Source organism: Leishmania donovani, chromosome 32 (assembly GCF_000227135.1).
Source record: "Leishmania donovani BPK282A1 complete genome, chromosome 32".
Lineage (NCBI taxonomy): Eukaryota > Euglenozoa > Kinetoplastea > Trypanosomatida > Trypanosomatidae > Leishmania > Leishmania donovani.
In genome coordinates this window covers 1,081,633-1,108,304 of record NC_018259.1, presented here as the reverse complement: position 1 = coordinate 1,108,304, position 26,672 = coordinate 1,081,633, and the positions used below count along the sequence as shown (strand labels likewise).

The 26,672-nt window shown below is 61.3% G+C and overlaps 6 protein-coding genes across 6 annotated transcripts; all 6 read left to right on the top strand.

The window, feature by feature from the left end:
* Window positions 1-1,618: 1,618 nt before the first annotated feature.
* On the top strand, window positions 1,619-2,185 carry LDBPK_322930 (exonuclease-like protein; the record flags this gene model as incomplete). Its single annotated transcript, XM_003863658.1, has 1 exon — window positions 1,619-2,185. The coding sequence occupies one exon, from the start codon at window positions 1,619-1,621 to the stop codon at window positions 2,183-2,185; it is 567 nt and encodes a 188-aa protein (XP_003863706.1).
* A 723-nt stretch (window positions 2,186-2,908) lies between these two features.
* Window positions 2,909-6,190, top strand: LDBPK_322920 (hypothetical protein, conserved; the record flags this gene model as incomplete). Its single annotated transcript, XM_003863657.1, has 1 exon — window positions 2,909-6,190. The coding sequence occupies one exon, from the start codon at window positions 2,909-2,911 to the stop codon at window positions 6,188-6,190; it is 3,282 nt and encodes a 1,093-aa protein (XP_003863705.1).
* A 2,094-nt stretch (window positions 6,191-8,284) lies between these two features.
* LDBPK_322910 (hypothetical protein, conserved) lies at window positions 8,285-11,155 on the top strand (the record flags this gene model as incomplete). Its single annotated transcript, XM_003863656.1, has 1 exon — window positions 8,285-11,155. One exon carries the CDS (start codon window positions 8,285-8,287, stop codon window positions 11,153-11,155), a length of 2,871 nt encoding a protein of 956 aa, XP_003863704.1.
* A 4,235-nt stretch (window positions 11,156-15,390) lies between these two features.
* LDBPK_322900 (hypothetical protein, conserved) lies at window positions 15,391-18,036 on the top strand (the record flags this gene model as incomplete). The annotated part of the gene is made up of 1 exon (XM_003863655.1): window positions 15,391-18,036. One exon carries the CDS (start codon window positions 15,391-15,393, stop codon window positions 18,034-18,036), a length of 2,646 nt encoding a protein of 881 aa, XP_003863703.1.
* Window positions 18,037-19,175: 1,139 nt separating this feature from the next.
* On the top strand, window positions 19,176-23,747 carry LDBPK_322890 (hypothetical protein, conserved; the record flags this gene model as incomplete). Its single annotated transcript, XM_003863654.1, has 1 exon — window positions 19,176-23,747. The coding sequence occupies one exon, from the start codon at window positions 19,176-19,178 to the stop codon at window positions 23,745-23,747; it is 4,572 nt and encodes a 1,523-aa protein (XP_003863702.1).
* Window positions 23,748-25,289: 1,542 nt separating this feature from the next.
* On the top strand, window positions 25,290-25,673 carry LDBPK_322880 (hypothetical protein, conserved; the record flags this gene model as incomplete). The annotated part of the gene is made up of 1 exon (XM_003863653.1): window positions 25,290-25,673. One exon carries the CDS (start codon window positions 25,290-25,292, stop codon window positions 25,671-25,673), a length of 384 nt encoding a protein of 127 aa, XP_003863701.1.
* Window positions 25,674-26,672: the final 999 nt, after the last annotated feature.

Genomic DNA, 26,672 nt, shown 5'->3' with positions numbered 1-26,672 from the left:
CCACAGACACTGACACAGACAGCATGTGCGGCGCGTTTTGAGGCGAAAGGCGCGGGTGAGGACATCGTGGCTGGGTTGCCTTCTGCTCGTGTGCTTGCACGTAGCTCTTCCCTTTGTGTGTAGAGTCTGTGTGTTTGTGTGTGCGTGTGTGTGTCGGTTGTTTTGATGAGAGATGTGGGGCTACGGTAGCGTGAATAAACGGAACTTGTTGGCGTGGCGCACATCTTGCGAAGATGGCGCAAGTGAACCGAATACCGTACCAAGGACATCCATACATGAAGGGCGTGACATGAGTGGTCGACGGACCATCCTGAGGGTGTTCATATGCTTTAGTACTCCTCCTCTTCTCATGCCTCCTCAGTTCCATGACACGCAATCTGCGCGTGCGTGTGCTTTTCTATGCTACCTTCGCGTTCAACGGTCCGCTCTGCGCCCGCTTTTGCCTCGCGGCAGTGCCGACGTCGTTCTTCTCGCTTTCCCTCGCGCACCTGTTGACCCTAGCAGATGCATAGATCCTGGGGGAGGGTGGCAGGGAGGGGCTGGGAAAAGATGAAGATATGGTTCACGGGCACACATGGGCGGCTGCACCTGTCACTTGCGCATTTGCACGCGCTGTGCACGCAGGCCAACTGCATCGCGGTAGCATCCTGCTTCACAGGTGAATACCGCACCCATCCCTGTGTGCTGCGGCTTTCTCACGCTCGCGCAACGCGTATTATCGTCTCCACTCCACAACGCGCACACACAAACCACGAGCGCCTGCTTCTTGTCTCCGCTTATCTTCTCTTCGTTTTCAGCCAAACCACTTCACCCTTCCTCTCGTCTTCGGCGGTTGCACGCTCACCCACCCCGCGCACTAAGCACAGGTTCCGTGGCCACAACGAAAAGGTAGCGGCCTTACCGCCGTGGCGAGGGCGTCAACGTTGCCAAAGGCCAGCAGCTCCGGAGCTCGAGTCTGCGCAAGGCATGCATGGATGACCTTTCCGACAGTATACGGCGCTTCCGGGGGCGGCGCCCGCAGCAACGGCCTCGCCAAGGTGCCGCAGCAAAGGAGAGTGCGCAGCCGGGAAAGGCTCGCTGTGAGCCCACTGCGACATCGTCGTCAACCCAACGCGGCATTGCAGCGCTCATCGAAGCGTGGATGGGCGACCAGGGGCGACGGAGACCTCCACAGACCTCCGACGCTGCGCCACACTCCTCTGACTCCACGCACCTCTCCTCGCCCTCACCGCGTCTCGCGGTGCCCCTGCCTCGTAATGCGAGCTGTGAAGGGGCTGCGTGCGCCAGCCCCTTTGCGCCTGTATCGCCCAAGGTGCCTCCTCTCCTTGCCGACACCATCGGGCTTCTGGCTCCGCTGCGAGAAGGTCAAACAGCCCCTGCATCATCCCTGATTTCACAGCTCTCAACTCCCGTCGTGGCCTCGGCATGGGCAGCTGGCTGCCGCTCCGCCCCTTTCAGCTGTGTTGTCATAGATCTTGAAACTACCGGCTTCTCGGCCACCGCAGATGAGATTCTCGAAGTGGGCTGCGTCGAGTTGCGGTGGACGCCGCCTTCCCAAACGACCTCGACAGGGCCGAAGCACGTTGCTCCTTGCGCACCGTCGTTGGAGGAGCAAAGCATGTGCGGTGTCATCGAGGGACTGTGGATACGCGGGGGGCGAGTGTTTCACCGTTACGTGCGGCCCTCCGACCCCCGCCGCATCTCCGCAGCCGCTGCAGCCGTTCACGGAATCACGTGGGAGACGGTGCAGCACTGCTCCCCGTGGACGGTGGCGGCAAGTGAGTTGGTGGCCTACATGACCCTTGTTGGAGCCGACGCTCCCGTTTCCGCGTCCGCGCAGTTGGAGGCTGCGCAGCTCGGCGGGGACCGCGCTGTTCGTCTCCCGCCGCTGGTGGCGCACAACGCGTCATTCGACGCGCGCTTCCTTGAGCATCACCTGCGGCGGTGTGGCTACCAAATATTCTGGCACCCTCAATACCCTCTGACGTGCACTCGGCAGTGGGCGCAGGTGGCCTATCCGCACCTGGCAAACAATCTCGATGCTCTGTGCGCCTTTCTAAGCATCGATGGGGCGGCAGATCGAGTCGCTAACGGCCACGGCGCCCTCACGGATGCGACCTTGACGGCACTGCTGTTTCTGCAAATGTGTCGTCGCTGGACGGAGCGGTTTGGTCGTGGCGAGTGAAGGTATGAGACGAGGGCCGTTAGCTGCTGTTGAGTGGGCGGGGTGGGAACAGCGGAAGAAAACCTGCGGAACGGTGTGTGTGTGTGTGTATGCGCCGTCGCCCTCTGTTCGCTGAAGGGCGCTGTGTTTTTGACTTGCTTGACACACCCCTCGCCTTGCCGTCCTCTTCTTTCCAGCAAGCGAGTTGCACAGGACGCAATCGTTGCTTATCGGCACGTATCTTGAATAGAGACCTGACTGACACTAATGCGCGCTCCACAGCGGAGAAGGCCCCCCCCCCCTCGCGCATTGGTCTCCGTCGCCGTCGCAGGTGTCTGGTGACGTGTGCGAGGCCTCCCCTCCTCTCCTTGTCCGCACTTGTCCTCGGTTGCTTCATCGGCACCATGGCCGCTTCCATGCACGGTGAGCATCTTTCATGTGGCATACACACATACAAAGACATTTTGGCTGCTGTTGACTTTGTCTCTCTCTCTCTCTCACACACACACACACTGGTGCCGTCGCTCCTCTCCTTCACCGACACACACACACACACACACACACACACACACACGTATGCATACACGCACACATCCAGTGCTTAGTTCCAGAAAAGAAGGAAAGCAGTCAGAAGCGGCAAGCGGTACGCATAGAACAGCACACACACACACACACGCACACACAAGCACGCACGAGTTTCATACAAGCAGTGACACAAGGAGATAAGACGCGTTGCCGGCCGTCATGCAACGCAAGCGTCGGCTCACCGTGCAGCCCGTCGATGCGGCTCGCTTCTGCGGAGACAACAACGGCGCGGTGGTGTCGTTCTTGAACGGTATGAACCACCCCGTCGTCGCCAACCCTGCCCCGATGGCTGAGGGCGAACAACTGCCCCTGCCGTCACGTGTATTGGTGCACGCGTACGCGGGTGCGCAGCTGACTGACGCAGCCGTGAGGACCCAGGAAGAATTTGTCGAGGAAGCAGCCGTGAACTCTGCTGCCGTTGTGGCCTGCCGCGTGACGCCGCTGCGAGCCTCGAGGGCAAACACGGGGACTAACTACCCTGTGCGCACAGAGGGGCCCACGAAAATCGTCTTCTTCTCCGGCTGCCAGCGGCTGGCTGAGGTGGGCATCGATGACGGGGTCGCGACTAGATCTTCGCCCCCTATGCAGCTGCCCTGGTGTCCCATGCAGTGCTTCCGCGTTGAATCTGAAGACTCCGTCAAGGGCTTAGTGGCGCTGGACATGGCTGCTTTCCTGAAAGATACGCATACTCTCTGCGCCTGCACTCCACAGCTTGGCAAGCTGCAGACGCTGCGCTTCGAAGAGAGCACGATCTGCTGCCTGGGCCCCGGTCGTGCTGGTCACGCCGAGGTGACTGTCATACTCGGCAACGGGGTAGCGGCGGTGTGCGGTGTGCAGCGAGCGGCTCCGGCGCCTGCAAGGGTTACTGCTGAAGCGTATGCTGAGGTGGCGGCAGCGCCGTCGGCCTCGAGGGCAGCTCGACAAACCTTCCTCGCGGCGAATGAGGGTAGTGACATGCACGTGCTACACACTCTTCAGCTCCCTTTTCACGCATCGCCGTCTGCAGCCCCGCTGCGTGTGGCCTGGACCGGCGCGACTGTACTGTGGGTGGTGTACTCAGACGGCTCTGTTGTGGCGGTGCAGTGCGGTGAGAGTAAAGGCATCGGAAGTGGCGTCGAGGGCAACGAGGAACTGCAGCAGCCGTCACAAGGGTTGGCAGGCGCCAGCAGTGCAAGCCAAGCGCGGAGCTCCACGGTCACGACGCATGTGGCGGAGACCCAGCTGATGCCCACCTGGGCACAAAACGGGGACAGCAACAATGCATCCATGGTGCAGGTGCAGATCCACGCCGACCCGCGTGCGCCGGTGCTTCACTTTGCCTTTACGACAGCGGACGCCGGCAGCGCAGAGCAGCAGCAGCTGCTGCTGCATTACGGTACGGTGCGCCTGCAGGGCGCGCCGCCCGCCGCGCAGTTGCACTGGCGGCAGCATCAAGTCTGCTACGCCGAGCAGCTCTACGGCGTGCGCTGTGAGCGAGGTCAATTTCACATTCTCTCACAAAGCGCACGCGGCGCCGGGCCCCTGTACGTGGCGACCCTTCTCAACGACGGACCCGCTGCGTCCTCTGCCGCGGCGGGCGCTGCATCAGTCGCGCCGTCCTTGGCGATGACAATCATGCAATGCGCCGAAAGCGAGCTGAGCAGTCACTGTCGTAGCTGCGAAGCTCTGCTAAAGGAGCTGCGGGCCTCCGCTCAGCAGCTCAAATGCGAGAAGGATGCCGCGTTGCTACTGCATAGACTCATGCAGGTGCAGCACGCCCTCTACGCTCTCCTGACCCGGCAGCAGCAGTCTGCGAGTGTGACCGACTTGGCAGCCAGTGAGAGCCTGCCGTACCGACTGCTGCAGCGCGCTGCGCAGGTGTCCCGGGAGCACGCTGCGTACGCCCTGTTTGTGCACCTTGGCATCATGCACACCATATCGAAGCCATTGAAAGACGTTCTTGGGCTCAGCGAGGCGACAGCGAGGGTCGAGGCGGCGCAGGCGCAGTGGAAGTCGCTGCTCCACGACACATTCCGTCGCAAAAGCGTCTATCAGAGCTCCGTTGCGGAACTCGCGATGTGGCAATCGGCAACACCGCTCTGCATCGAGGTGCTGCTCGATAAGCTGGGCCTGCCAGCTGCCGATGCGTCGTTCACCATGGCGTCGGCGCTCGCTAGCATGGACACTGTCACCCCCGAAGTGGCGCTCTTCATCCTCTACTACAGCTACGTGGGCTTAGAGCATTCGGCTGATGCGAGTGGCGCACAGGCGCTGCCATCGATGACAGAGCAGCAGCAGCAGCGCCAGTGGCGCGAGTCGTTTCTGCTCTTGTTCGGCATGCCGGTGGACTTGAACACGTGGGCCTTCACGTGCTACGCGGTCGATCACGGGGTCAACCCTGCGGAGGCGGCCGAAGCAGAGCAGAAGAAGTCGTTGCTCTACGCGATGGGGCCCGCGGTGCAGCACCTCGGTGCGCCTCCGTTTGTAAGGCTGCTGGCGCCTGTCGTGAACGGTCTCGCCCACGTTGCCGCGCTGGATGTCTTGCTTCGGCTGATCCCGACATGCATTACGGTGTACACCAGCGCCGCCGAGGACGTTCCGGTCGCGATGGCGATGAGGCTCCTCTGCGTGGCCGTGCGCGCTGGCTCGTCGCGCATGATTGAGGCCCTGTACGAAGTGATGCGTGGCTCTGCAGAGCTGATGCACCTGGCGGCACAGCCGTTGGCCTACGCGGCGCTTCACGCGGGCAGCGTGTCGGCGATGCGCGGGTGGGTGGAGGTTGGGAGCCCGGCGGCGGACACGATCGAGCGCACGCTGCAGACTGCGGAGGGGGCTCACCAGCGCGAGGCCGTGCTCATCTCCTTCTACATTCTTCTCCAGCGGTACGAGGATGCGCTGCAGGTGTGCAGCTCCGCCACTCCCGCCGACGCGACGCAAGCACAGCGTCTTCAGGTGGTTCTATCGTATCTGCGTAGTCTACTGTCCGCCTCGTCGAAGGCGTGGGGAGAGCAGAAGATGGCAGTGGTAGCCGACGTCGACCCTCACCTGCCCGTGGATGAGGCCTCTGCGTTGCCGCTCTGGCGACCCGAAACGCTGTCAGCTCCGCTGCTGCAGGTAAGCTCCGGCGACTTGGCAGAGCAGCTGGGGAGGATCGTCTCATCTGCGGGGGAGCGCGGAGGCCACAGCGGAGCGGCGGTAGCGGCACTTCGCGGAGCCGCTAGCGCCGGCGGTGCGACGACCGCGACTGCCTCTGGGGCTCTCGGTGAAGCCGGCGCTGCGTACCACTACTCGTACAGGGCTACAGGGGAGGGCTTACAGACTCATGCGCGACCGCCGCTGTTTCGCCCTTCGACGCTGCTCTCCTCTGTCGAGAGAGGATCGGGGGCCGGCAGCAGTGCAGCCTCGTCTTCGTCATCGCCGCCCGCGGGTGGTAGTGCTGCTACTACTGCAGGCCAGTACTAGAGTTGGAAGGGCACTATCTAACGGTGATGCACAACGCTTATCTGAAAGCGCGGATGCTATCCACAGCAAGAGGCGCTGCCGACGTTGACCCGCCTCGGGAAGGGGGAGGCCCGCTGATGGGTGGAGGAGAGGAGGAAGGATTGTCATCGCCAGCGTTGCTGGCGCCCCATTTTCTTCGGTTTCAGAGCTATCGAGATACACTCGTGTGCCGTTTTGAGTGATCCGCCAGATCGGCTTGCGCTGGTGTCTGTGAGCGGGGGTCGGTTGCTACGTGTCAAGAGGATGGCTGTCAAACCAATGGATTGCCTTCCCCATTCGTTTCCAGAGACACAGGCGTTGCCGGCGCACTCATCTTATCGTCCGCCTCTAGCTACAGGTGGATGTAACTAACACCCAAGAAACATTAAAGCGGCACAGTTCTGGATGCGGAGGCAACTATAGCGACAGGCCAGGCACCTTTCCTTGGATAGAGTGTGTGTCTAGCGTAGGGTGCGTCAGTAGCGGCAAGGGCGATGGACGTGTACGCCCCCGTCATCCCGCTGTGGGAGGTGGTGTGTGTGCGTGCCACATTGTGCACCTGAGAGCCTTCGGGATGTGAATGGGAAGAGGGGTGGGAGAGAGGGGCGTTTTGGCATGGAGGCGGGGGCGTGAAGGAAAGGGTCTTTCTGCTAACGACGCAATGCATTTTGCGCCGTGCCAGCCCATGCGCGCTGCGGGTGACTGTGCTACCCCTTTTCAGCGTGTCTTCGCATCTGTGCGTGCGTGCGGCTGAACACCTTTCACCTCCCTCTTTCCTGAGTCCTTCTCTTTGCCTTTTTGCGAGTTCCCCCTTTTCGGCAGCGTCTTGCCTCTCTCTCTCTCTGCCGCCCTGACGCTTCTCCGTTTCTCCGCGTCTGTTCCCTGCTTCACCCCACCTCTCGCTTCCTTCTACTCGCATGGTAAGGGTCTTGCCGTTCGTTGGCTCATTTCTCCGGAGCGTCGTTGCAGCACGCCCTTGTCGAGAAGAGCTTCCTCTTACGTTGTTGGTTTCTCATTCCCTGTGCTGCACCCACCACTCCTCCTTGCCCCACTCCTGTTCCTCCTTTTTGCCCTATCGTGCCTCCTTCCAAAGCCTACTTCCCCCCCACGCTCACGCACAGGTCTATGTTTATACTTATTTCCTTATTCCTACGCAACCCAACATCGGTGCACTCCCCTGCTGTCATCACCATCCACCACACTTCCCTCTTCTCCCCACAAACCACCCCACCTCAGTCTGTGTAGAGATAGGGAGACGCGCATACATTGCAAGCTTCACTGCGACTTAGTAAATCTTCTTGTTCTTGCTAGAGCGGAAGGTCAGTCCCTTTACTTCGAGCGCGGGTGCACACAGGTATAGACGCACACACGAGTACGAATGTGAGTGCGTGCCTCTGTGTCTGTGCTGTGCATCTCTCTCTCGTTGACCGCAGGTGGACTACCCCCCCTCCTCCCCCACCGGCGCAATACGCAACGACAGGTGCACAACGGCGGCTGTTGACGGTCTCCCCCTCCCTCCCTTTCTCTGTGCTTTACTTCCTTACACTTGTCCTCCCCATCCTTTACCTTCTCTGAAGGGCATTGCGCGAAGAGGCGCCTTGCACTTGACGTGTAAACACAGCTGCTTGCATATGCGTGTGCCCTGTAAGTTTTCACGTTGTCTTTCTCCACTCCCTACCCTATTCCTCCCCAACGAGCGGAATCTCGATTTCATAGTCAACTCCTGTCGTGCGCGTTGTGAAGCAGAGCGAAAAGGTACGCTGGAGGCCCCCTTCTTTCCTGCTTCCTTTCTCTACCCTGCTCCTCGCTGTCGCTTTCGTCCTTTCCTCCCTTTCGCTTCCTCCGTCCTCTCGCTCTCCCTGGCGCTAGCGGCCTCTTCGCGTCGTTTTCCTTTGTTGCTACTGCTGTTGTCTCTGCCTTCTCTCATTCCTCTGCCACACGCACACAGACAGGCAGACGACGGAGCTCTTCGCCCTCCCTTCCTTTCGCCGTCTCATTTTCTACGCTCCCCGTGTGTGTCGCTCGTTATCTCCACCCTCGATACCCCCCTACCGCTTCTTTTTTTTTTTCGCATTCATGAAGGATCCTTCGCATGTCACGGCTGCCCCCACTTCCCCTTCGCCCCATCCGTCGGCCGTCTCTGGAGGTGCGCCAATTCCATGGCTGCCGCTGCCACCATCGTTGTCAGCGGGCGCGTCAGCCATGATCGCATCAGCGCCGAGCGAGCGCTGGGCAGCCGCGCTGCAGAAGGTGCCCTACCTGCGCTCTATTCTGGAGGGACCGACGTGCACTGTGTACCGGCCGCCCACCGTAATTCAGCTGAGCGAGGCTACGGGCTGCTCTGTCAGCAAATTGGCTGGCGCATACAGCGACCTACCCGTCATCACGCTCAACAAAATTAAGGCGACTGGTGATCAGGAGGCAGCTGCTGCCGCCGCCGCCGCCGCCAGTCTCAACTCCGATGGCTTCGAGTACCTACAGCTGTCGCCGACGGACGACTCGCTAGAGATGGCGGCCAAGGCGCTGGTGGCGCGCCGTCCCGCACCAGACGCGGAGGAGATCTTCTGGGAGGCCGAATACTGGGAGGTGCTGCGGAGAGCCAAGCGTCAGGCGCAGGAGGAGAAGGAGCGCCTCCGCGAGAAAAAGCTGGGCCAGAGGGAGAAAAGAGCGGTGATGGGAGCCAGCAACAGCAGCGTCGGGGTGCCGTCGCCGAAGTTGGGCGGGGCAACGACGCTGTCCTCCATGAACTCGCCCTCGTTCGCCACGCCGCACAGTCGCCAGGGCTCCCTCGGAGGGCCGTACGGCGACTGCGGTGATGGCTCACCTGCCTACCTGCACGCCCAGACGGCGGCGCAGCGCACTGCAAAGGGTCTCCTGCGCCGGGCACGGTACAACGAGACCCACAACCCGGTCCAGCGCGTGCTCGTGCGCACAGCGTCGCTGTTGTCGCAGAACAGCGCGACGCAGTCGGTGATTCGCTGCCGCACCCGCCCGCGCCGCGACTCTATCACCTCCCAGCAAACGTTGCCTGGTGCACGCGGGTTTCAGTATCCCCTGTCGTCTTTGGCGAGCGAAGACGGGCGAAGCGCAACCAGCGACTCTTTCAGGACCCCGCCGCCGCACATCGCTTACAGCCATCAGTCACGAGAGCTGCTAGCAGCCAGCCTGGAGCTTGAGTTGTCCACATCCGGTGGGCCAGCCAACACTGACACCACCACACGCTCCGGCCCCGCGTCAGCAGAGGGTGCAAAGGGCGACACCATGACAGCTCGTGAAACGGCACAGCCACACAACGAAGGCGGCTCGCCCATCGCCACACGCGACGCTGCGAGAAAGCGGCCGTCCACCGCTGCGGCGGCCATGTCACCGGACTCGTCGTCCTCTTTGCAAATTTCGTCGAATCGCTGTTCAACTAATCTTCGACGCGGCAAGGTGAACAGCTTCCCCTCCGTTACCGCCCCTCCGAAGAGTTCGATCATGCAACGGAACTCCGCGACATGTGCGCCGCTGATCACCCCGACCGCCTTACCGGCCCTAGAGCCATCTGCTCAGCAGAGCCCCCCGCCGCCACCGTTGCAGGGTGACAGTGGCAAAGAACAGAAATGCGATCCACTTCTACCGCGTTCTGTGGGCGCGATACGTAAGCCTGTGGAGAAGCAGCCTCCAGGGGCTGAAGGGGGGCGCGAAGGACGTGGTGGTGGCGGCTCCTCATCGCAGCCTCAGCTGCTCTCTCTCTCGGCGATGCCTCGCACGTCTGTTGGGCAGCCCTCGGCTGGCACATCTTCGCTGACGGCGGACGAGCAGCCTAGGTTTCGGTGCACCACAGCACGGCCCTCGCCCGACTCCAGCAATGCACGGGCTACTAGCAGCGCCTCCTCACGCCCTTCAGGGAGCGCGCCCGGAACGTCGTCCCAGTCTGCATCCGGGCCTACCGTCACAGGTGACTCGCGGAAGGCGAAGAACGCGGTCGCAGCGCCGTCTTTGGTAGTGCGGGAAGCCACTGCCACAGTCCCCACGAGCAGCATCGGTGCGCCTTTCATCGCAGCTGACATGAAGGTACGTAGAAACGCAGGCAAGCGATTAGTGGCCAGAGCCGACTCGAAGCCTCTGCCCCTGCACCCGAACTCAGCCCATCCGCCATCCGGTCATCGCTTGGATGGCGATTCTGCTCCGGACAAGGCCTTCCGCCTTTCCTCGATGCCGCCTCGTACCGCTACCGTGACAGCCGCGGCATCGCCTGCACCACCGCATTCTTCTTTCTCTTCCTCGACCGCGCAGACAACGATAGTGCCGCAGTCCGCGTCTATGCCAGTGATGCGTGCACCAGTGCCCAAGCCGCTACCATCAACAGGACCTGCCGTGCCACCGGCTATCACCGTTATAAGCACTGCGGCTCCCTCACCATCGAGTAGCGTGACAACACGCAGGACGGCAGCGGCTGCGCCCTCATCGTGCCCCCCGACTAGAGAGGCATCTCTGTCGCCGTGCTTTGAACGGGCCGCGGCAGCCGTGCGCGCTGCGTCATCGCCAGCCCCCGAAGACGGTGCTGACAAAACGTTGTCCACAACGTCACGCGTGACCGTTGCCCCGCCGACAGCGACGAAGCCGCCCTCCGCCGTCACAAAGCCGCTCAGGAATGGTGAGGCGCCGCTCGCAAGTCGCCAGAACACCACGGCGGCGGCAAGTGAAAAGGACGCCAAGGGAGAAGAGGCAAAGCCACCTGCACAGGTGTCCAGCACCGCCTCGAAGGCTGACGTGGCACCCCCTCGGCCGAGCAACCACCGCGCAGACGAGGATGCGGCGGCACGTTCCTCTTTCTTGTCCACTCCTCCCTCCGCTGCTGATGCGGGACGAGTCGCACACGACGCATCCGAGAGCGGCGCGAAAGCTTTTTCGCTGCCTTCGAGAAAAGTCGAGAAGGCGTCCAGATGCTGCGTCGTACTGTAGAATTGCTTGCGTAGAGCAGGCTTTCACCCATTTTCTCTCTCTTGATGGATAAGGACAGCCCCCAAGTTGCGCGTAGCCCTGCGAATCCGCAGACACCAAAGGACGTTGTGCGGCGGTCGATGGCGGCGGACGAGCAGAGGCGGGAGGATGATGAGAGAGGAGGCGCGCTGCGGACTTCACAGGCAGACAAAGCGCCCCGCCCACCTTCAGCACGGCGGATGCGTGCACATGCTCAAGATGCTTTTTTTTTCGTTGTTAGGTGTGTGGCCATTTCGAGTGCCGCTCTAAAGAGGCGCCATCCGCGACCTTACAGTGCATCATGAGCGAGCGCTTCTCCTGGTGCGCGCCCGCGCAGAAAAGCAATCCAAGGGCCCTATCTAATTTGGCGGCACAGCGTCCTGTGCGCGGAAGCTTCTCTCCAATGTCTCACGTGCTCTTTCCGCCGGCAACCGCTCTCCACTTGGCTGTTCGGAGCGCGAAACCGAGGCAATTGCATGCTCAAGAACACGTTTCACAGCTCGTGCGAGGAACGAGAAGAAAAGATCTCTCTCCCCCTCCCCTAAGGGAAACAGGCACGCTGCCCCAAGTTCAGCGGCATACCCGCGCAGAGCAATGGCGAAGAGGAAGAGAGGGCCGGTGTGCTGTCGAATGCATCGTCCTTTTAGGTGCGTCTTGTTGTTCCCCACACGCTCTGCCTTTCTCTCCTCTTTGAGTCGCACCTGCTCTCTCTGCGCGCACACTCAGAATGGAAGGAGAGGGGGGCGAGGACGGAAAGCCAGTTCCACGACCGGCGCTTTTCCTTCTCGCTGCTCTTACTGTATCTCGCACGGACGCCGTCGCCCTCCCTCTCTCTGTTTGTTTCTTCACACACACACACGTACATACACGCGTAGACACATACCGCTTCATCTCTGCTGCCCCTCTGTCTTGCCTTTCCCCGTCCAGCACGCGTATGCGCACCATGGCAACAGCGACGGTACATGGGCGAGAGCGAGAGAACAAGCAAAGAATACACACACACAGGGTAACACCCTCTCTTTCCCTCTCTCTCCCAATGGCCAACAACACACAACGACTTACAGCCCCCCCCCCCCTCGCCCCAACTTTTCTCCGCCGCCACATCCAGCACGCAAGCATTGGCGCACGCGCTCTTCCGTCTTCTCGTCTGCTACGCTCCTTACCTCACTCGGCAGAACGGGCGACGACGGCCAAGACAGTGCTGCCTCGGCGCGCTTTTTGTTGGCTGCCGTAACTTGGCTTCGTTCTCTTCTTCGTCTGATGTTCGTTAGCTTGCGGGGCCGCAGAAGCGGGGCGACATCTCTTGTCCCCATTGCCGAGCCGCCGCTAGCTCTCCTGCACATGTCCCACACACGAACGCAGAGACACGCACGCCTGCTCATCACCGCGTACTCTGCAAGAAGCATGTCTCTCGGTAGCCATGCGGAGCGCGGCCTCCCCCTGTCGGCTTCGCCGCAAAGGATTAGCAGGTGGACGGGGTAATCGCTGGAGCCAAGGCGGCGGCGGCAGCCTCAGCGTGTGAGGGTAGCGTTTCCAACATTGCGAAACCGGCCTGGTGGGTTGCTGTGTTTCCGCACAGCGAGTACGCCGACGCTGGCAGCTACTACAGGGGCCTGCTGTGCCACATCCAAACGAAGAGCATTTTTCTCTTCGGTGATGCTCACCGGGCCTATCTGCTAAACTGGCTGAACAATACCACCTTCGGCGTCTCAAATGCGTGGGTGATGCCGCACAGCCCTGCGAAGGTGTTGGTGATGCGCGAGAGGCTCATGGAGGAGTTGCCCAAATACATACACGAGGTTCACGGAGAGATGCAGCGCATCGAGTCCTCGATCGAAGCCATCATTCCAGTTCCTGCGGCGCCACAACAAGGACATCGATATCGTGCCAATCGCAGCGTCGTATATGTCTTGTGCCACTAATGGTGCGAATCGCGTTCGCTCTCGGGCACACCATTGCGAAGGCGACCGTCAACCACCAGATGAAGTGGGCAGGGACTTTGCCGTCGTCATCGCGACGGACGCCGTGCACTGCGACAACGAGGACCAGTTCCCGGGCCGGCAGTACGCGCAGTTCAGCACGGATCAGGAGGCCCAGCAGCTGGCGGTGGAGCACGGGCACAAAATTATCGACGGCTGCCTCGAGGGAGAGCTCGACGTGTCGCGGGTGATGACAATCTGCGACTAAACCATCTCTAAGGAGGACTTCCACGAGTAGAAGCGGATGCGTTGCGGCCGATACGTGGTGCCCTGCGGCCCGCTGACCAGCTACCTTTCCCGCAGCAGAGCCAAAAGGCGGCGCCACTGGAGGGTGTGCTCTCGCCTTAAGGCACCAGCGTTGGCAGTCGAGATCACATTTGTGAGGGAGATATCAACACATGGGCACCACCGCACCCGCAAACCTGCGCCGCGGGGTCAGCTTCGCCAGCGCCGGCTGCGAGTAAAAGTGCGGCTCGGCTTTCCTACTCTCCTCACTCGCTGCCTCGCTGCGTTTCTCGCGTGAGCTGCGCGGCAATCATTGAAACGCCAACTGACACCCGCATTCTTGCACAGGAAAAACGAAAGGAAGGGAACGGAGCGCCAACGGCGCGGGGGCGCGTTTGGGCCACGGCGGGCTGCAGAAACACGAAAAGATCCAACGACGAGAGACGTAAGGCAACACGACCGGTGCTGTCCTCCGCACAGGTGTCCGGCACGTATACTTTTTGTGCTGTTACGCGGGTATTGGCGGGTAGGAAAGTGGAGAGGGCCACTTGAGTGCCGCTGACCGCCGCGGCGTGTGCGGGCGGTGTGCGTCGCAAGGACGGCGCCTCAGGTGCCGTCAGATTGCTCGTGTGTGTGTGGGGGGGGGGGGAGGTGGATACGTGCGCGCATGCGCGGATATCAAGCAGTCCGGGCAGAAACACATCTGCCTGTCGCCTGCGCATCGACTTCGTCTTCATCTTCAGCCCTGCCTTCGGCCAAGAGCACAAATGGCGCTGCGTGGCTGTGGACAGCGCACACGGCGCGCGTGCGTGCGTTTTGTTCTCCCCATGAAGTAGGGCGACCTTGCTAGATGCGCGCTAGCGGACGTCTTGGCCTGCGTAACGCAGCCGCACTCCTGCACCGCCTCCCTCTACATCTCCCCTCCGTCCTCATCCTTTGTTCCAGAGATTGAGCCGCCGGTTCGACCGCGGCCGTTCCTGCGCCCCTTTGGTGTGTACGCGCGTGTGTCTCTGTTTGCCTCCGCCACCCTTTCACTCTCTGCAGCGGCGGAAAAAAAAAGAAGTGTTGCTGTTGCTACTGGCTGCTACGCGTTGCCCGGTAGCGGCAGGGCGCGCACGCGCGCGCAGATACAGAGGCGGTGAAAGCGCTCACAGCCCGACCCCTCCCCTCCTCCCTCGCCTCAAAAACAACAACAAAACAAAATGACACCGACAACAGCGAAGGGAAACGTGCCCAGAAACAACACCAAGAGAAAAAAGAGGGCGAGAAAGAATAGCGCTACTGGAGGAAAGCTGGAGACGACACTTGGACTTCGTCCTGCACTTGCACGACAGCAAGCGCGACAGACTGGGGGCGGAGGAAGGGCCGATAACCCGCGTTCCCCTTTCCTCGCTTGCCATCATCTCCCTCACGCTGCAGGAAACGGCGCCTGCGCTGCTAATGCATATGCATACGTATTCTTGCTACGCACCTATGCAAACCTGTACGTACCTGTGACCCTCTCCTCCTGACATTTTCCTCCCATTCGCGTTTTTCTTTGTGTTTCTGTCCATCCCTCCTTAGTTGATGCGGCAACGACACACGTGGGCGAGGAGGCAACAGCGACGGCACGTTAATCGACTTTGCCCCCTCCCCCTCTCTCTGCATGGGTGCGAGACAGTTTTCGGTGACCGTGCATCGGCGGCACTTGCGCTTGACGGAATCTATCTTTCTCTTTGCTTTGGTGCGTGTGTCGCGGCTTCTACCCCGCGCGCTCGGGTTGTTGTTCTCCCACCGCCTCATCCCCTTGTGCATCCCCCTTACCGCATTACCAACGCACCGGTGTGTGTGCGTGCGCCGGTGCATCAGCGCTAGTCGCTCCCCGTACTACCCTCCCTTTCTGTGTCTGTTTCGGGTCGTTCACCCGCCACAGAGTTTCGTCTGGCGTCATCCACGCCTACCTTTTCTCGTTTCTTTCTGTAGACCGCGCGCGTGCGCTCCTGGACTCGTCTTCGTTTTCCTCATTCTGCGCAGATGTCCGGGCGCTCGTACGCGGAGATCATGTCGCGGCCGTCGGCGCTCCGCAAACCGCTTCTCTACACACCGGCATCGTCGACAGGGAGGCCGACATCGTCCCCGCGACGACGGCAGCGGCAGCCGCTGCAAACACGCGGGTCTGCCTCGACCATCGCCGACTCCCCTAGGCGTCTCATCTCGTACTACTTGTCCAAGGCTGCGTACAACACGCGCGCGGAGGAGAACAGAGGCGACGGCGTCGCATCCGCTACCGCCAGCGACGGAGATGATGCTGTGGACGAACGGACGAAAGGCGCCGATTACGACCAAGGCGCCGTTGCGCATGAGCTACAAACGCCGCCGTCGTACTTCTCAGAGCCTCTCCGGTCTTCGCCGTTCTGGAGCATGCAAAGCAACACTGGCACCTCAGTAACCGCCTCACCTCCCTCTCCGCGCCGCCGCCCGACCACTGCCGTGGCGCCGTCTACGTCAGGCACCGTCAACATGGCCACCACCATCCAGCAAGCGGAGAGAAGCAACGGCCTCAGTGAGGGGCCGACGCTGGTGGAGCTGCGCACCCCACTGCCACCAGCATCGACAGCAAACTTGCCGCCATCTGCGGCGCCGGCGTCGCTCCGTGCCACTCCGACGTCCCCCGTATCGCAGCTCGCCGTGTACACGGAGGAGCAACGCCGCGTGTTCGAGGCACAGGTGATGCAGCAGGTGGAGGCACTCCTTCAGGCGCAGCAGAGCGAGTGTCGCGCCGAACTGGAGGCGTATCGTGTGACGGCCGCAGAGGCCCAGGCCACGCTTCAGGCAGTGGAGGCGGCCTTGGGAGAGCAGATCAGCGATATACAGCGCAGCAACAGCGGCAAAGTTGAAGGCGCCAGTACAGACGTGAGCGACCGTCGCGATGACTGTGCTTCGGCCGGCAGGCCCTCTTCCACACCGGAAGCGCTGTCGCCGCGGTCGCTAGCTCTATCAGTGGATGCACTGGCTTTCGAGATGTCCCGCGTCGCCGCCGCGGCGGTGACGCCGGCCACAGAGAAGCTGCTCGACGGTATCATGAGCATTCAAGACGGCCAGCACGTTCCGACGGTGCTACAGAGGGTTATGGAGCAACTCTACCATGACCTCGCGCGCGCGCTGGTCCCAGCAGTCATGGACTTTGTGAGCCAGCAGCAGCAGCTGCTGCTGCACGAGGAATGGACTTCCGCGGCAATTAAGACCCATGCGTCAGTTGCCCATGCGACGCGCAACGATGCACCGTGCGACATCGATGAACTACTGCGCGCGCAGGCAGAGGTGGCAGCACTTCAGGAGGAGGTCCACGCACTGCGTCGTACGCTGCGTGGCCGAGACTCTGGCTTCACCAGCAACGACGCCAGTTCCACTGGTGGCCTTGCCCCTTCCACGTTCTCCATCATGAGGCCCAACGCACAGAAGCACCGCTCGCAGGATGAGCTGGTCTATGCGTTACAGAATCGCCTGCTTTCCGAGTGCCATGCCATGCTAACGCGCAGCCACCACGAGGCGCTCTTGCTGCGCCGCTCGCTGGAGGAGGAGAAGCGTCAGCACTTTCTGACGCGCCTGCGCCTGCTGAAGCCTACAAATCCTCTCGCACCACATAGATCGAGCACTGCTGCCTCAACCGCTGCCTCTGCTTCTGGCCATGTTCGGTCTCACAATGCCCCTGCTAGCTTACGGGTGTACCTCGGCGGCAGCGGCGGCGTTGATGTGCCTCCCGGGTCACACAGCGGTAGTGTTTCTTCGCCTGTGATGAATGGCTCATCGGCAACGCGCAGCCCGACTTCATCCAATTCCGATGCCGGCGGCTCTCCTCACTCGCAAGCGCACACGACAGCCAGGCAGTCGGCGGGCCCCTTAATCAGTGCCGCGCATACAACAGCCCCACGTCGCTGGACTCCCGTGCACAGCCCGCTTCCGCTTGCATCTGACAGCGGAGGGGCAGTCGAGCACGACAGAGACGGTGATGCGGGGGACAATGCTCCTGCGGAGCAGCCACCTGCGCCGCAGCACATGTCCTCGCCGCCATCTCAGCTACTATCCACGGACCCTAGCCGCGCAGCGCCACGCACTGCGGCATCTCTTCAGACTGCCATGCGAGTCGCAGATGAGGTACTGAGCACGACAGCACCCGCTACGCACACCGCCAGAGAACCAGCCCATCCGTATTATCGGGAAGAGGGAGGCGGCGTTACGGGGACTTGGCAACGCGGCCGCGGTAGCGGGGATGTGAGCGAGGTCCCTCAGGAGAATAGAGGCAGAGCCCTGTCTTCTCGGCAACGCGGAGAGCCTCTTGGGCAGCCGCCACGCGTGCGGGAGCATTCTGTGTCTTTCCTCGATTCCTCTGACTCTTTCAAGGAGGACGTGCGCTGTAAAGCACCGTCACTCATGTCTGAGAGTCCGACAGGCGTCGCATCACGCGGCGGGCCTTCTAGATTGTCCTCCACCCGCGTGGTGGGCAGACACGACAGCAACATGAGCACTGGCATGGTCCCGATGCCGAGCTCCACCCTTGCAAGGCCGTGGGACGGCTTGGCTGATGCCGCAGAAGCCGCGCCGGCGCCGCCCAGTGACGCTTACGAAAGACGAGTTTGGAAAAAGACAGTGGAACTGCTGAGCCGCTACTCCATCGCGTAGAGGAAGGTTGCGGGCGGGCGTGTGCGCGAGGGTGTGGCGGCCACTCACAGGCGCATGAGCACGCACAGGCGCGAGGTCGCGTGCACCAATGCACCAACACGGTCCACAAGACGACGAAGAACGAGGAGAAAGTGTCGACGTTTGGCGCTCTGTTTCTTGTTGCTCTCTCTGCTTGATTGACTCCCATAAGAACAACGGCAACGACTTGCGGCGTCTCGCTCCGTCGTCTCGGGAGGCTTCCTGGTCTCCACATCTCTTCAAACCTTAGAGGGAGAGAGCAGGAGGCGATGCTCTCCATCGGAGAGGTGAGTGTGCGTGTGTGTGTGTGGGGGGGGGGTGCGCCGGAGTGGCTGCATTCGTATTAGCACTTCTCTGCCCCAGCCATTCATCCATGCATTCGAACAGCCGCAGCCGTGCCGACACGGTGACGGCTCTCTCGCGTTTAGCTACGAAGCGCTTTTCCCCAACAACAAAGTTAGTCCTCTTTTCCCCTCTCTTCTTGCAACCTCTTTGCCCTCCGATCCTGTGATGCCTCCGGCGCACCTCGGCTCCCGCGCATGTGCGTGTGTGTGCGTGCATGACCGGACCTTTCGTTTCCCTCTCTCTACTCTCTTGTGTCCCTCTTGTGCAAACATCTGTTTATTCATTCGCGGACTGCACAACCGCAGCAACCGTTGTAGTGGTCCTTGTGGCTGGGTGCGAATCCAGCGTCGCCTAGATCATTCTTGAGACTTCGCACCCATCGACTTTTCTTTCGATGGTTCGCCTCTGACTGAAGCTCGTTGTGGACGTCTTCACCGCTGCCTCGCTGCTTGCTCTCCATGTTGCGCTACATCATCGACGCCGTCAGGTTCCGATCTAGTTGGTGCTGCTGCTAATCCCATTTCTTTGGAGTGATTGGGACTCCCCTCCTTCCTCTCCCCAACCCACACGCGCAGCTACCGGAGTCGAGCAGCTGTGCCAGTGCTAGCGTAGGTACTGCTCTTGTCTTCTTTCTTTCCTGCATCGCTCTGCTCCCCCTCTTGCGGCTGCCGCTCTGCGTGCGTGTCACACACACACACACACATACACAGCTCAAACGACTGCCGCCCCTCTTTTCCCTTTTTTTCCTTGTGTATTTCCTCTATCTCACGCGCGTGATGCTGTGGCCCCCAACCACCCTCGCCTCTCGGACGGGGCCAGAACCACCTCCGGAGTTGGTGCACCGCGCCCTCGGGGCGTGTCGCGTCGTGCTTCACGAGGTCTGCCGCCGCGTTGAATCAACAGTGGCAAACGCCGCCGCGAAGGCAGAGCTGCGGCACGGAGTGAAGGCTGCCGAGTCAGCGGTGGCCAGGTCCGAGCGCCTCTTCGCCGTGCCGCCGCACCGCAAAGGCTCTAGCACCAGCGGTGCTTCCGCCGGCGCGCCACCGCTCTCGAATCTCGAGACCCAGGACCACGCCGGCAGCGGCGTGTCTTCCGTTTCTGCCGCGCCCCATCACGCCAAGTGCGCTCGGTCCACACAGCACACACAAAAGTCCCACGACGCGGCTGGCAGGAGAGAGAGCATGCCTGGCGCCACAGTCGGCGCATCCGGGGGTACTTCGGCCTCTGCGCCGCCGCACCCCACAAAGGAAGTGATCGTGAAGCGACGGAAGACCACGGTTGCACTGTCGCCAACCAACGCCGTCGGCTCGACAGCGTTGCAGAGCAGCACCGGCGCAGAGACAGACGACGCGAGCAGGGCGGAGCAGCACTTATCGAACTCGTCTCTCAGCGGCGGGGCGACACCCAGTGCGATGCGGCCTGCTCGCACCGTGATGTACACCACCGACAGACTCCCATTCTGCACCGCATTGCAGAGTGCCGTCGTCTGGGGCTACGTGCTCAGCGCCATCTTCTGGAAGCGGCGGAAGCTGACGGAGTACACCATAACCGCCTTGGAGTTGCTGCTGCGCGTCATGCCGGTGCCCTCAGATATTGTCACTCTCATTGTGGACCCAGCGGCGCTGAGTTACGAGGGAGTTGCTGGAGAGGATGGCGCGTTCAAAGGGCGCCGCGCGCCGCGCCGGTCGGGCCACATGCTTGTTTCCGTTGCCATGGGCGTGTATTGCGCACTGTCGGAGTGTATAATGCAGAGCTTTTCAGAGCCGGCGGTGCAGACGCGCGCGTTGCGTTTGGTTACTGAGTTGATCACCAGCAGCCTTGTGCCACCGCGCAGGAGCGAAGCAGAAGCGTGCTGTGCAGGCCGCGAAGGAGAGACGAATAGTTTCATTGCGCGTCGCTCCGACAATGGCACCGTCGACGTGACCGCGTGCTTCCATGGGGACACTGCGGTTCGAGTCATTGAGTCCTGCCTCAAAGTCGCAGCGAGGGGGATGCAGGAAACTGCACGGCGCGAGGCTCTCCTGGCGCTCCGGGCGGCCGTGCAGCGCGTCGTGCACACCTTCGTCACAATGCGGACGTACGATGAGGTAGTCGGCGGCACCGACGGCCGCGCTCAGGCACACTCGGCCTTCTCAACGGATACCGTCCTCGCCGACTACACAACGGATGTCGATAACAACGAGCCCTACACCTGGATCCACGTCGTGCTATCGGACAAGGCCGAGGTGCCGCTGCCGGCCCCACGGTGCACCGGTTTCTCACCGCTTGAGCCGGCTGCCACTGCAGCGGCGCCCCGCTCTGGCGGCGAACCCGGCGGCAACCCCGCCACGCAGCCGCCGCAGTACAGAGAAGGGCGCCCCGAGCTCGTCAGCGCGCCGGCCGTAGGAACATCGCCGCAGATCATGAAGCATGCACTGCGCACAGGTGACGCAAGCAGCAGCGCTAGCGAACAGGTCTCGAACGCGCCGGCTCCATCACCAAAGCGCCCGGTGTTCCGTGAGGCCCGATGGCCGTCCGCGCAGCGCGGACACGCGGTGCCTCGCCGCAACGAAGGCAGTTCACACGTGGCGCACACTTTGGCGCGATCACAGCCGTCTGCCACTGCAGCCGCCAGCGCCGCCGCGGCGACCCGGCTCGACGTCAATCCATCGCCTTCCTCGGTGAACCTCTCCTTCGACCCACATACGTTCTTCCGCAATAGCGTCGATGAGTCTCTCGTGCTGGATGCATTGTCGACGCTGAGCACCTCTGACGGCGCCCTTCCAAGCCCTCTGAAGGACCTGCTGATAGTGCTGCGCCGCATGTGCCGGTATGCATCACGCCCGTGCAGCGGCACGCCAACCAACGCGAACAGGGACGTGCGAGAGCGCGATGTGGGGTTGTGGGCTCTCGAGTGTGTGCTGGACGGGCTTCCCGTGGCGAACTGCGAGCGGGAGCACCGCTGTGCCACGTGGTTGTCCCTTGTGTTAAACGCTTGCAAATACGAGCTGCTGGGGTGCATCGCCAAGAACCTGGCCATGGCGACCCCGTTCACGCTTTTCGAGCGAGCTGTGCACCTGCTGGGGATGCTGCTGCGCAAGTTGCACTATCACATGGCGCGCGAACTGCACACGTTGCTTGGCGCCTTTCTTCTCCCGCTGATGGTCTCGCAGTACGCCGGGTTCCGTCAGAAGCACGCGGTGCTGTCCATGATACGGCAGCTCTTCACCGTGCCGCACCTGTGCGTCTCGTTCTTCGTAAACTACGACTGCAACCCTGCCTTCGACCCTGGCGCCGAGTACGGCGGCATGTTGGAGCTGCTTGTGGAGCACGTGGTGGAGATGACCTTCCTCGATCACGTTGACGGCAACGGCGACGCCTACCCGTGGCTCTCGTCGGATCAGCAGCAACTGCTCCGCAGCGAGTGCGTGGTGGTCATTCACACACTGATGACCTCACTGTACAGGTGGATCGCCGAGGACCCGCGGGATTATGCAGCGAGCCTGCAGCGCGATCACCAGAAGGGCGCGCAACAGGGGCAGCAACAAGAGGGCGGCGGCACGATCGGCGCAACCGAATCGACTGAGCTGTGCCTGGACAGCTGGGAATCAGACGAGGTAGTCGACCCGAACCCTCTGCTCACAGGTAGCCACTCTGCGACGGCGGCTGCGAGCCGCAAGGAGGACCACAAAGGGAGCAGCAACTCTGGCGAGAGCGAGGTCCACGGCCGCGACGTGGCACTTCCCCTCGACGCTGTCTCTGGGAAGGCCCTCTCTCACTGGAGGAAGAACAGCAACGTCAACTACCATTGGAAACACATCCACTACCTCCTGCATAACAAGCGCATCGTCCAGGAAGCTGTGCAGAGCATTAACTCGGGCCACTGGAGGGAGGCAAAGGAGTTCCTGGAGAGTCGCGGCTTCATGGCAGCAGTGGCGCCTAGCGAGACGGAGCGGGCTGACCCGTCAAGTGTCGCCCCTGGTACGTCGAGCTACGCCCTTTTTGCTCGATTCCTCTTCGAGTACCCGGGCATCTCTCGCGGAGCGCTCTGCTCGATCTTCGAAAAGGTAAACCAAAAGGATGGCGTTTCGCGCATGCTGCTGCAGGAGTACCTTCACTGCTTCAACTACACAGACATACCTATTGATGTGGCGATGCGTGACACAACGTGCAAGTTCATGTCCTGGGATCGACCAATGTTCGAGGCGAAGGTGTGGGAGACGATTCAGCAGTGCTTCGGCAACGAGTATGCGAAGCAGAACCCCGGCTCCATCACAGCCCGCGACGCCGACGTCATGGCGGGCGTGCTGCTCTTCCTTCACTCGAATTTGCACAACTGTTTGGTGAAGAGCAGCCGAATGCAGGCTTCGCAGTTCGTGCGTGACGCGAATGCCTGTCTCGAGTTTCCCATGATGGAGGAAGACCTCCAAGCCATGTTCAATCGCGTTTTGAACTGCAAGTGGGAGCTGGACATGTATGGCCGCACCCCGCAGCAGGCAGAGAAGGAGCGGACGCTGGTGCGACTGTCGACCAAGATCCAGATGGAGCAGGCAGCGCAGCAGAGGCGGCAGAGCGTCGCCAGAAACACCAGCTCCATCGTGAACTCTGAAACGACGGCGGTGCCGGCCTCTGCCGCTGCTGCTGGTAGTGGTGCAGTTGCCACCGCGTCGGTGGCGGAGACTCACGCGACGACGTGCAAGGGTTACCTAATGTTTGACACCGATCCGGCGGCTCTGGAGGATGTGCTGCAGGGCGCGGACGAGAGCGACGGTATCTCGGGCCACAGTCCCTCTCGTGCGCCCGGGACAGCAGCTACGACGGCGACTCCAAAGGCGGAGATTGCACAGAACCCGAACGCGTCCATGGACAGCAGCACGCTACAGGTCTGGATGAGCGACGATATGGGGCTGCTGGACAACACGATCCCCACCTACGCTGACAACAAGGACACCCTGAAGACAAAGGAGGAGCAGCACCACGCATTCCGCGAGGTGTCCGCCATGTACCTACACAAGCTCGAATCGGTGCATCGGCTTTACTGTGTCGAGGATGAGGCGTATCGCCCGCAGCCTTACATTATGCCCTGCTACGCCGAACACGTGCGGCAAATGCTCCTGCTCACGTACCCACATGTAATGTCCTGCGTGTACATGGGCTTCCGTGTTCTCGAGGAGGCACCGATTGCGCGCAAGCTGTTGGACACCGTCCAAATCACGTACGACATTGCCGCCGCGTTTGTGCTGAACCTGCGTGACCTGCGTCCCGTGATGGAGGAGGCGCTGCAACGGTATCTGGATGATGAGCGGGCGTACCGGCTGCTGCCCTCGTCTCGCGCCACGTTTGTGCCCTTCCTACTGAACGTGCTTTAGGGCGGAGGACCGAGGAGAGGAGGCGCGCAGTGACGATTTTTCAGATTGTCGGCGTGATGTCGGTATGACCTTCTCTGCGTGCATGCGCGGGGCTGACCGTCTTCTTCCTGCTCTCTCCTCTGCACCCCCTCCCCCCGCCTCCCCAGGTAGAACAATCCGCAGCCCGCTGCACCCCGCGCTACCGAGGCCCGGCCCCTCTCTCCATCCCCTCCCTCGGTGTCTTCCACGCGAACGACCTGAATCAGCTCACGCTTTTCGTGTCGCCGTCTCCAAGCATCGGCATCAGCCAAACGACGAGTACACGCTTGCTTTGTGTGTGTGTATGTATCTCCCCACTTGATGCGATCCTCCTTTTTTTTTGCTTCTATTAATTTCTTGTGTATTGCATATTCCGCTTGCTTCGACCTCGATCCTTGCGTCGTCTCAGATATGTCTCCGTGCGTGTGGTTGTGGATTCCCAGTGAGAGTGTTGTACATGATTGCCCACGAAGTTTGCGCACTCCGTTCCTTGCCTTTCTACTGTTGCTGCGGCTGCCCCCCCCCCCCCTCCCTCCCCCCGTCGGCTTTGTTCAGCCGGGTGCGCGTGTGTGTGTGCGTGTCTGTCTTTACCTGGTTTGCGTCTCGGACCTTCTCGCTCCCTTTTCCTCACCCCTCTTTCGGCCAGAACTGTAGACACGCAGACAAACACAGACAGACAGAGACCGCATACGGGACAACAGCTGCGCTCAGGCCCCCCCCCAAAAAAAAACGCACCAGAGCAACCGTAACAACGACAGTGCAGGAAAGGAAAAAAAACGAGGAGAAGCGCAATGGACTCACTTGTGACGGGAGGCGGGGGGAGCAGTTGCGGTGCCGCCAGATCTCTTCTTGCTCGGGTGTTCTTGTTGGATAGCTCGAGTGAGTGGCACGCGCTCATGCGCCTCGCCCCGACCGCACTGCCCTCGAGGGGTGGGTGGGGATGAGGAACGCCGGCAGTGGGCCCAAGCTGGAGAGAGCCACGCGGCGTCGACACGGCTTCTCTGTTTGCGTTCTATCTGAGAGGCCATGAAGCAGCAAATGAGGCGGTGGTGGGCAAGACAGTGCTGCCGCTCCAGTGGCGCGCCAGCGCACCGCGACGGCCCATCCTCTGCCGAAAGTAGCGCGCACAGACGCAAAAAGGGGTGAGTGCGTGGCTGTTCTGTTCCCTTGCATGTGCGCTGCTCTAACTTTTACGTTGTGGGCCGCACGGAAAGGATGCACAGAAGCCCTTCCTCATGCGACAGGATTGCCATTTTGGCGCGCGTGCTTGCTTGCCACCTCACTGCCTTCTTTTTGGGTTTCTTTGTGGCTCTTACGGTGCCGCTTTTCGAACATGGTGACTGTCGTCGTGCACTCTAGTTTGCTTTGCGGCGACTTTCTACGTCCCTCGGTGGCGGCCGCGACGTACTCCTGACAAAGGAAGCAATCTGCACACTGTGTCTAAGCGCCGTGCGTGAGTGAGTGCCATTCACCGGCGCCGCTTTATGCGCTAATCTTCTTTATACCTCACTTGGCTGCGCCGCAATGGCGAACTACACGTACATGAAGCCCGAAGAGCTGGTGGAGGTGCTCGACAATCCTGACTCACTCACCAAAGCCGCGGTGATAGACTGCAGGGATAGTGATCGAGACTGCGGCTTCATCGTGAACTCGATAAGCATGCCGACGATTAGCTGCACGGAAGAGATGTACGAAAAGCTCGCCAAGACGCTCTTCGAAGAGAAGAAAGAGATCGCTGTCTTTCACTGTGCCCAGTCGCTCATACGGGCCCCCAAGGGAGCCAACCGCTTCGTTCTGGCACAGAAGAAGCTCGGCTACGTGCTCCCTGCCGTGTACGTGCTGCGTGGTGGGTGGGAGGCGTTCTACCATATGTATGGCGACGTGCGGCCGGACCTCATTTATGTGTGAGTTGTAAAGAGCGACGGCACTGGCTGTGCGTGCAGCGCAGCGGTAGCTGACAACTGCCGTGCGTGTGGTGAAGGTGCAGAGGTCGAAGGAGGCGATGCGGCGTCGCCGTCGGCTTCTCCCACGTGTATTGTCGCTTCTACACGTTTTGTGACGGGCGCTGCCTGTGTGTGCGTGCGTGCGTGTGCGCTCGTCAGCTGCGTTGCAAAGACAGCGGCACCCAGGAGCAAGAGCGCGTCTTTGATGGCCGGAGGTGCACTTCAAGCTCATCTCCCTTGCTTCGTTTTTCGACCCCGCGCATGCAGAGACGCGCACACGACGAAGCCAAAAGGAAAAGACAGATAAACGGCGTCGAGGCAGCCTTCCAGGCCTGCTTTCATCGGCGAAGGACAAGGTAGCAGCGATGCTGCGTTGCACCTCTTCCTCTCTCTTCGGCGCTTGAGCCCTTGCTCATTTCCGCAGAAGAGGCAGCAGTAGCAGCCGCCATCATCCCTTCCGCGCATGAGGGAGGCTAGGCAAGCACGATGTGAGACGCACTTGAGCAAATTGTGAGATGCTTTTTCTTGTGAACCTCGAAACACCTGGGTTGTAGCGCAGCGATGGCGCCATGGCGAACACAGGCTTCTTCTCCTCTTCCTGTCCACCACACCACCTAGCACCGTCGGAAGTTCCGATGGCCCTGTGTGCTTGGGCTTTGCTTCTCTCGGTTACTGCTGAGCTAGAAGGCAGGCATGGGTGCGCAACCCCTCCCTGGACGCCCCTTTCACCTCCCTTCACCTCCTTTCCTCGGACCCTCCTCCTGTGAGGCCCTGCTGCGCACTTTCCCTTCTTACGTCTTTCCGCGTCTGGGCGAGGCGACGGGGCGATGACGTGTCCCCCACCGCCGCGCGGGAGCTGATGCGCGTGTCTCTGCCTTCACCCATCAAAGCTGGGTTTTGCTGTGCTCTCTCTCTCTCTCTCTGTCTCTGTAACTCAGCGCGCGTGTGCGCTCTCCTTTGGTTG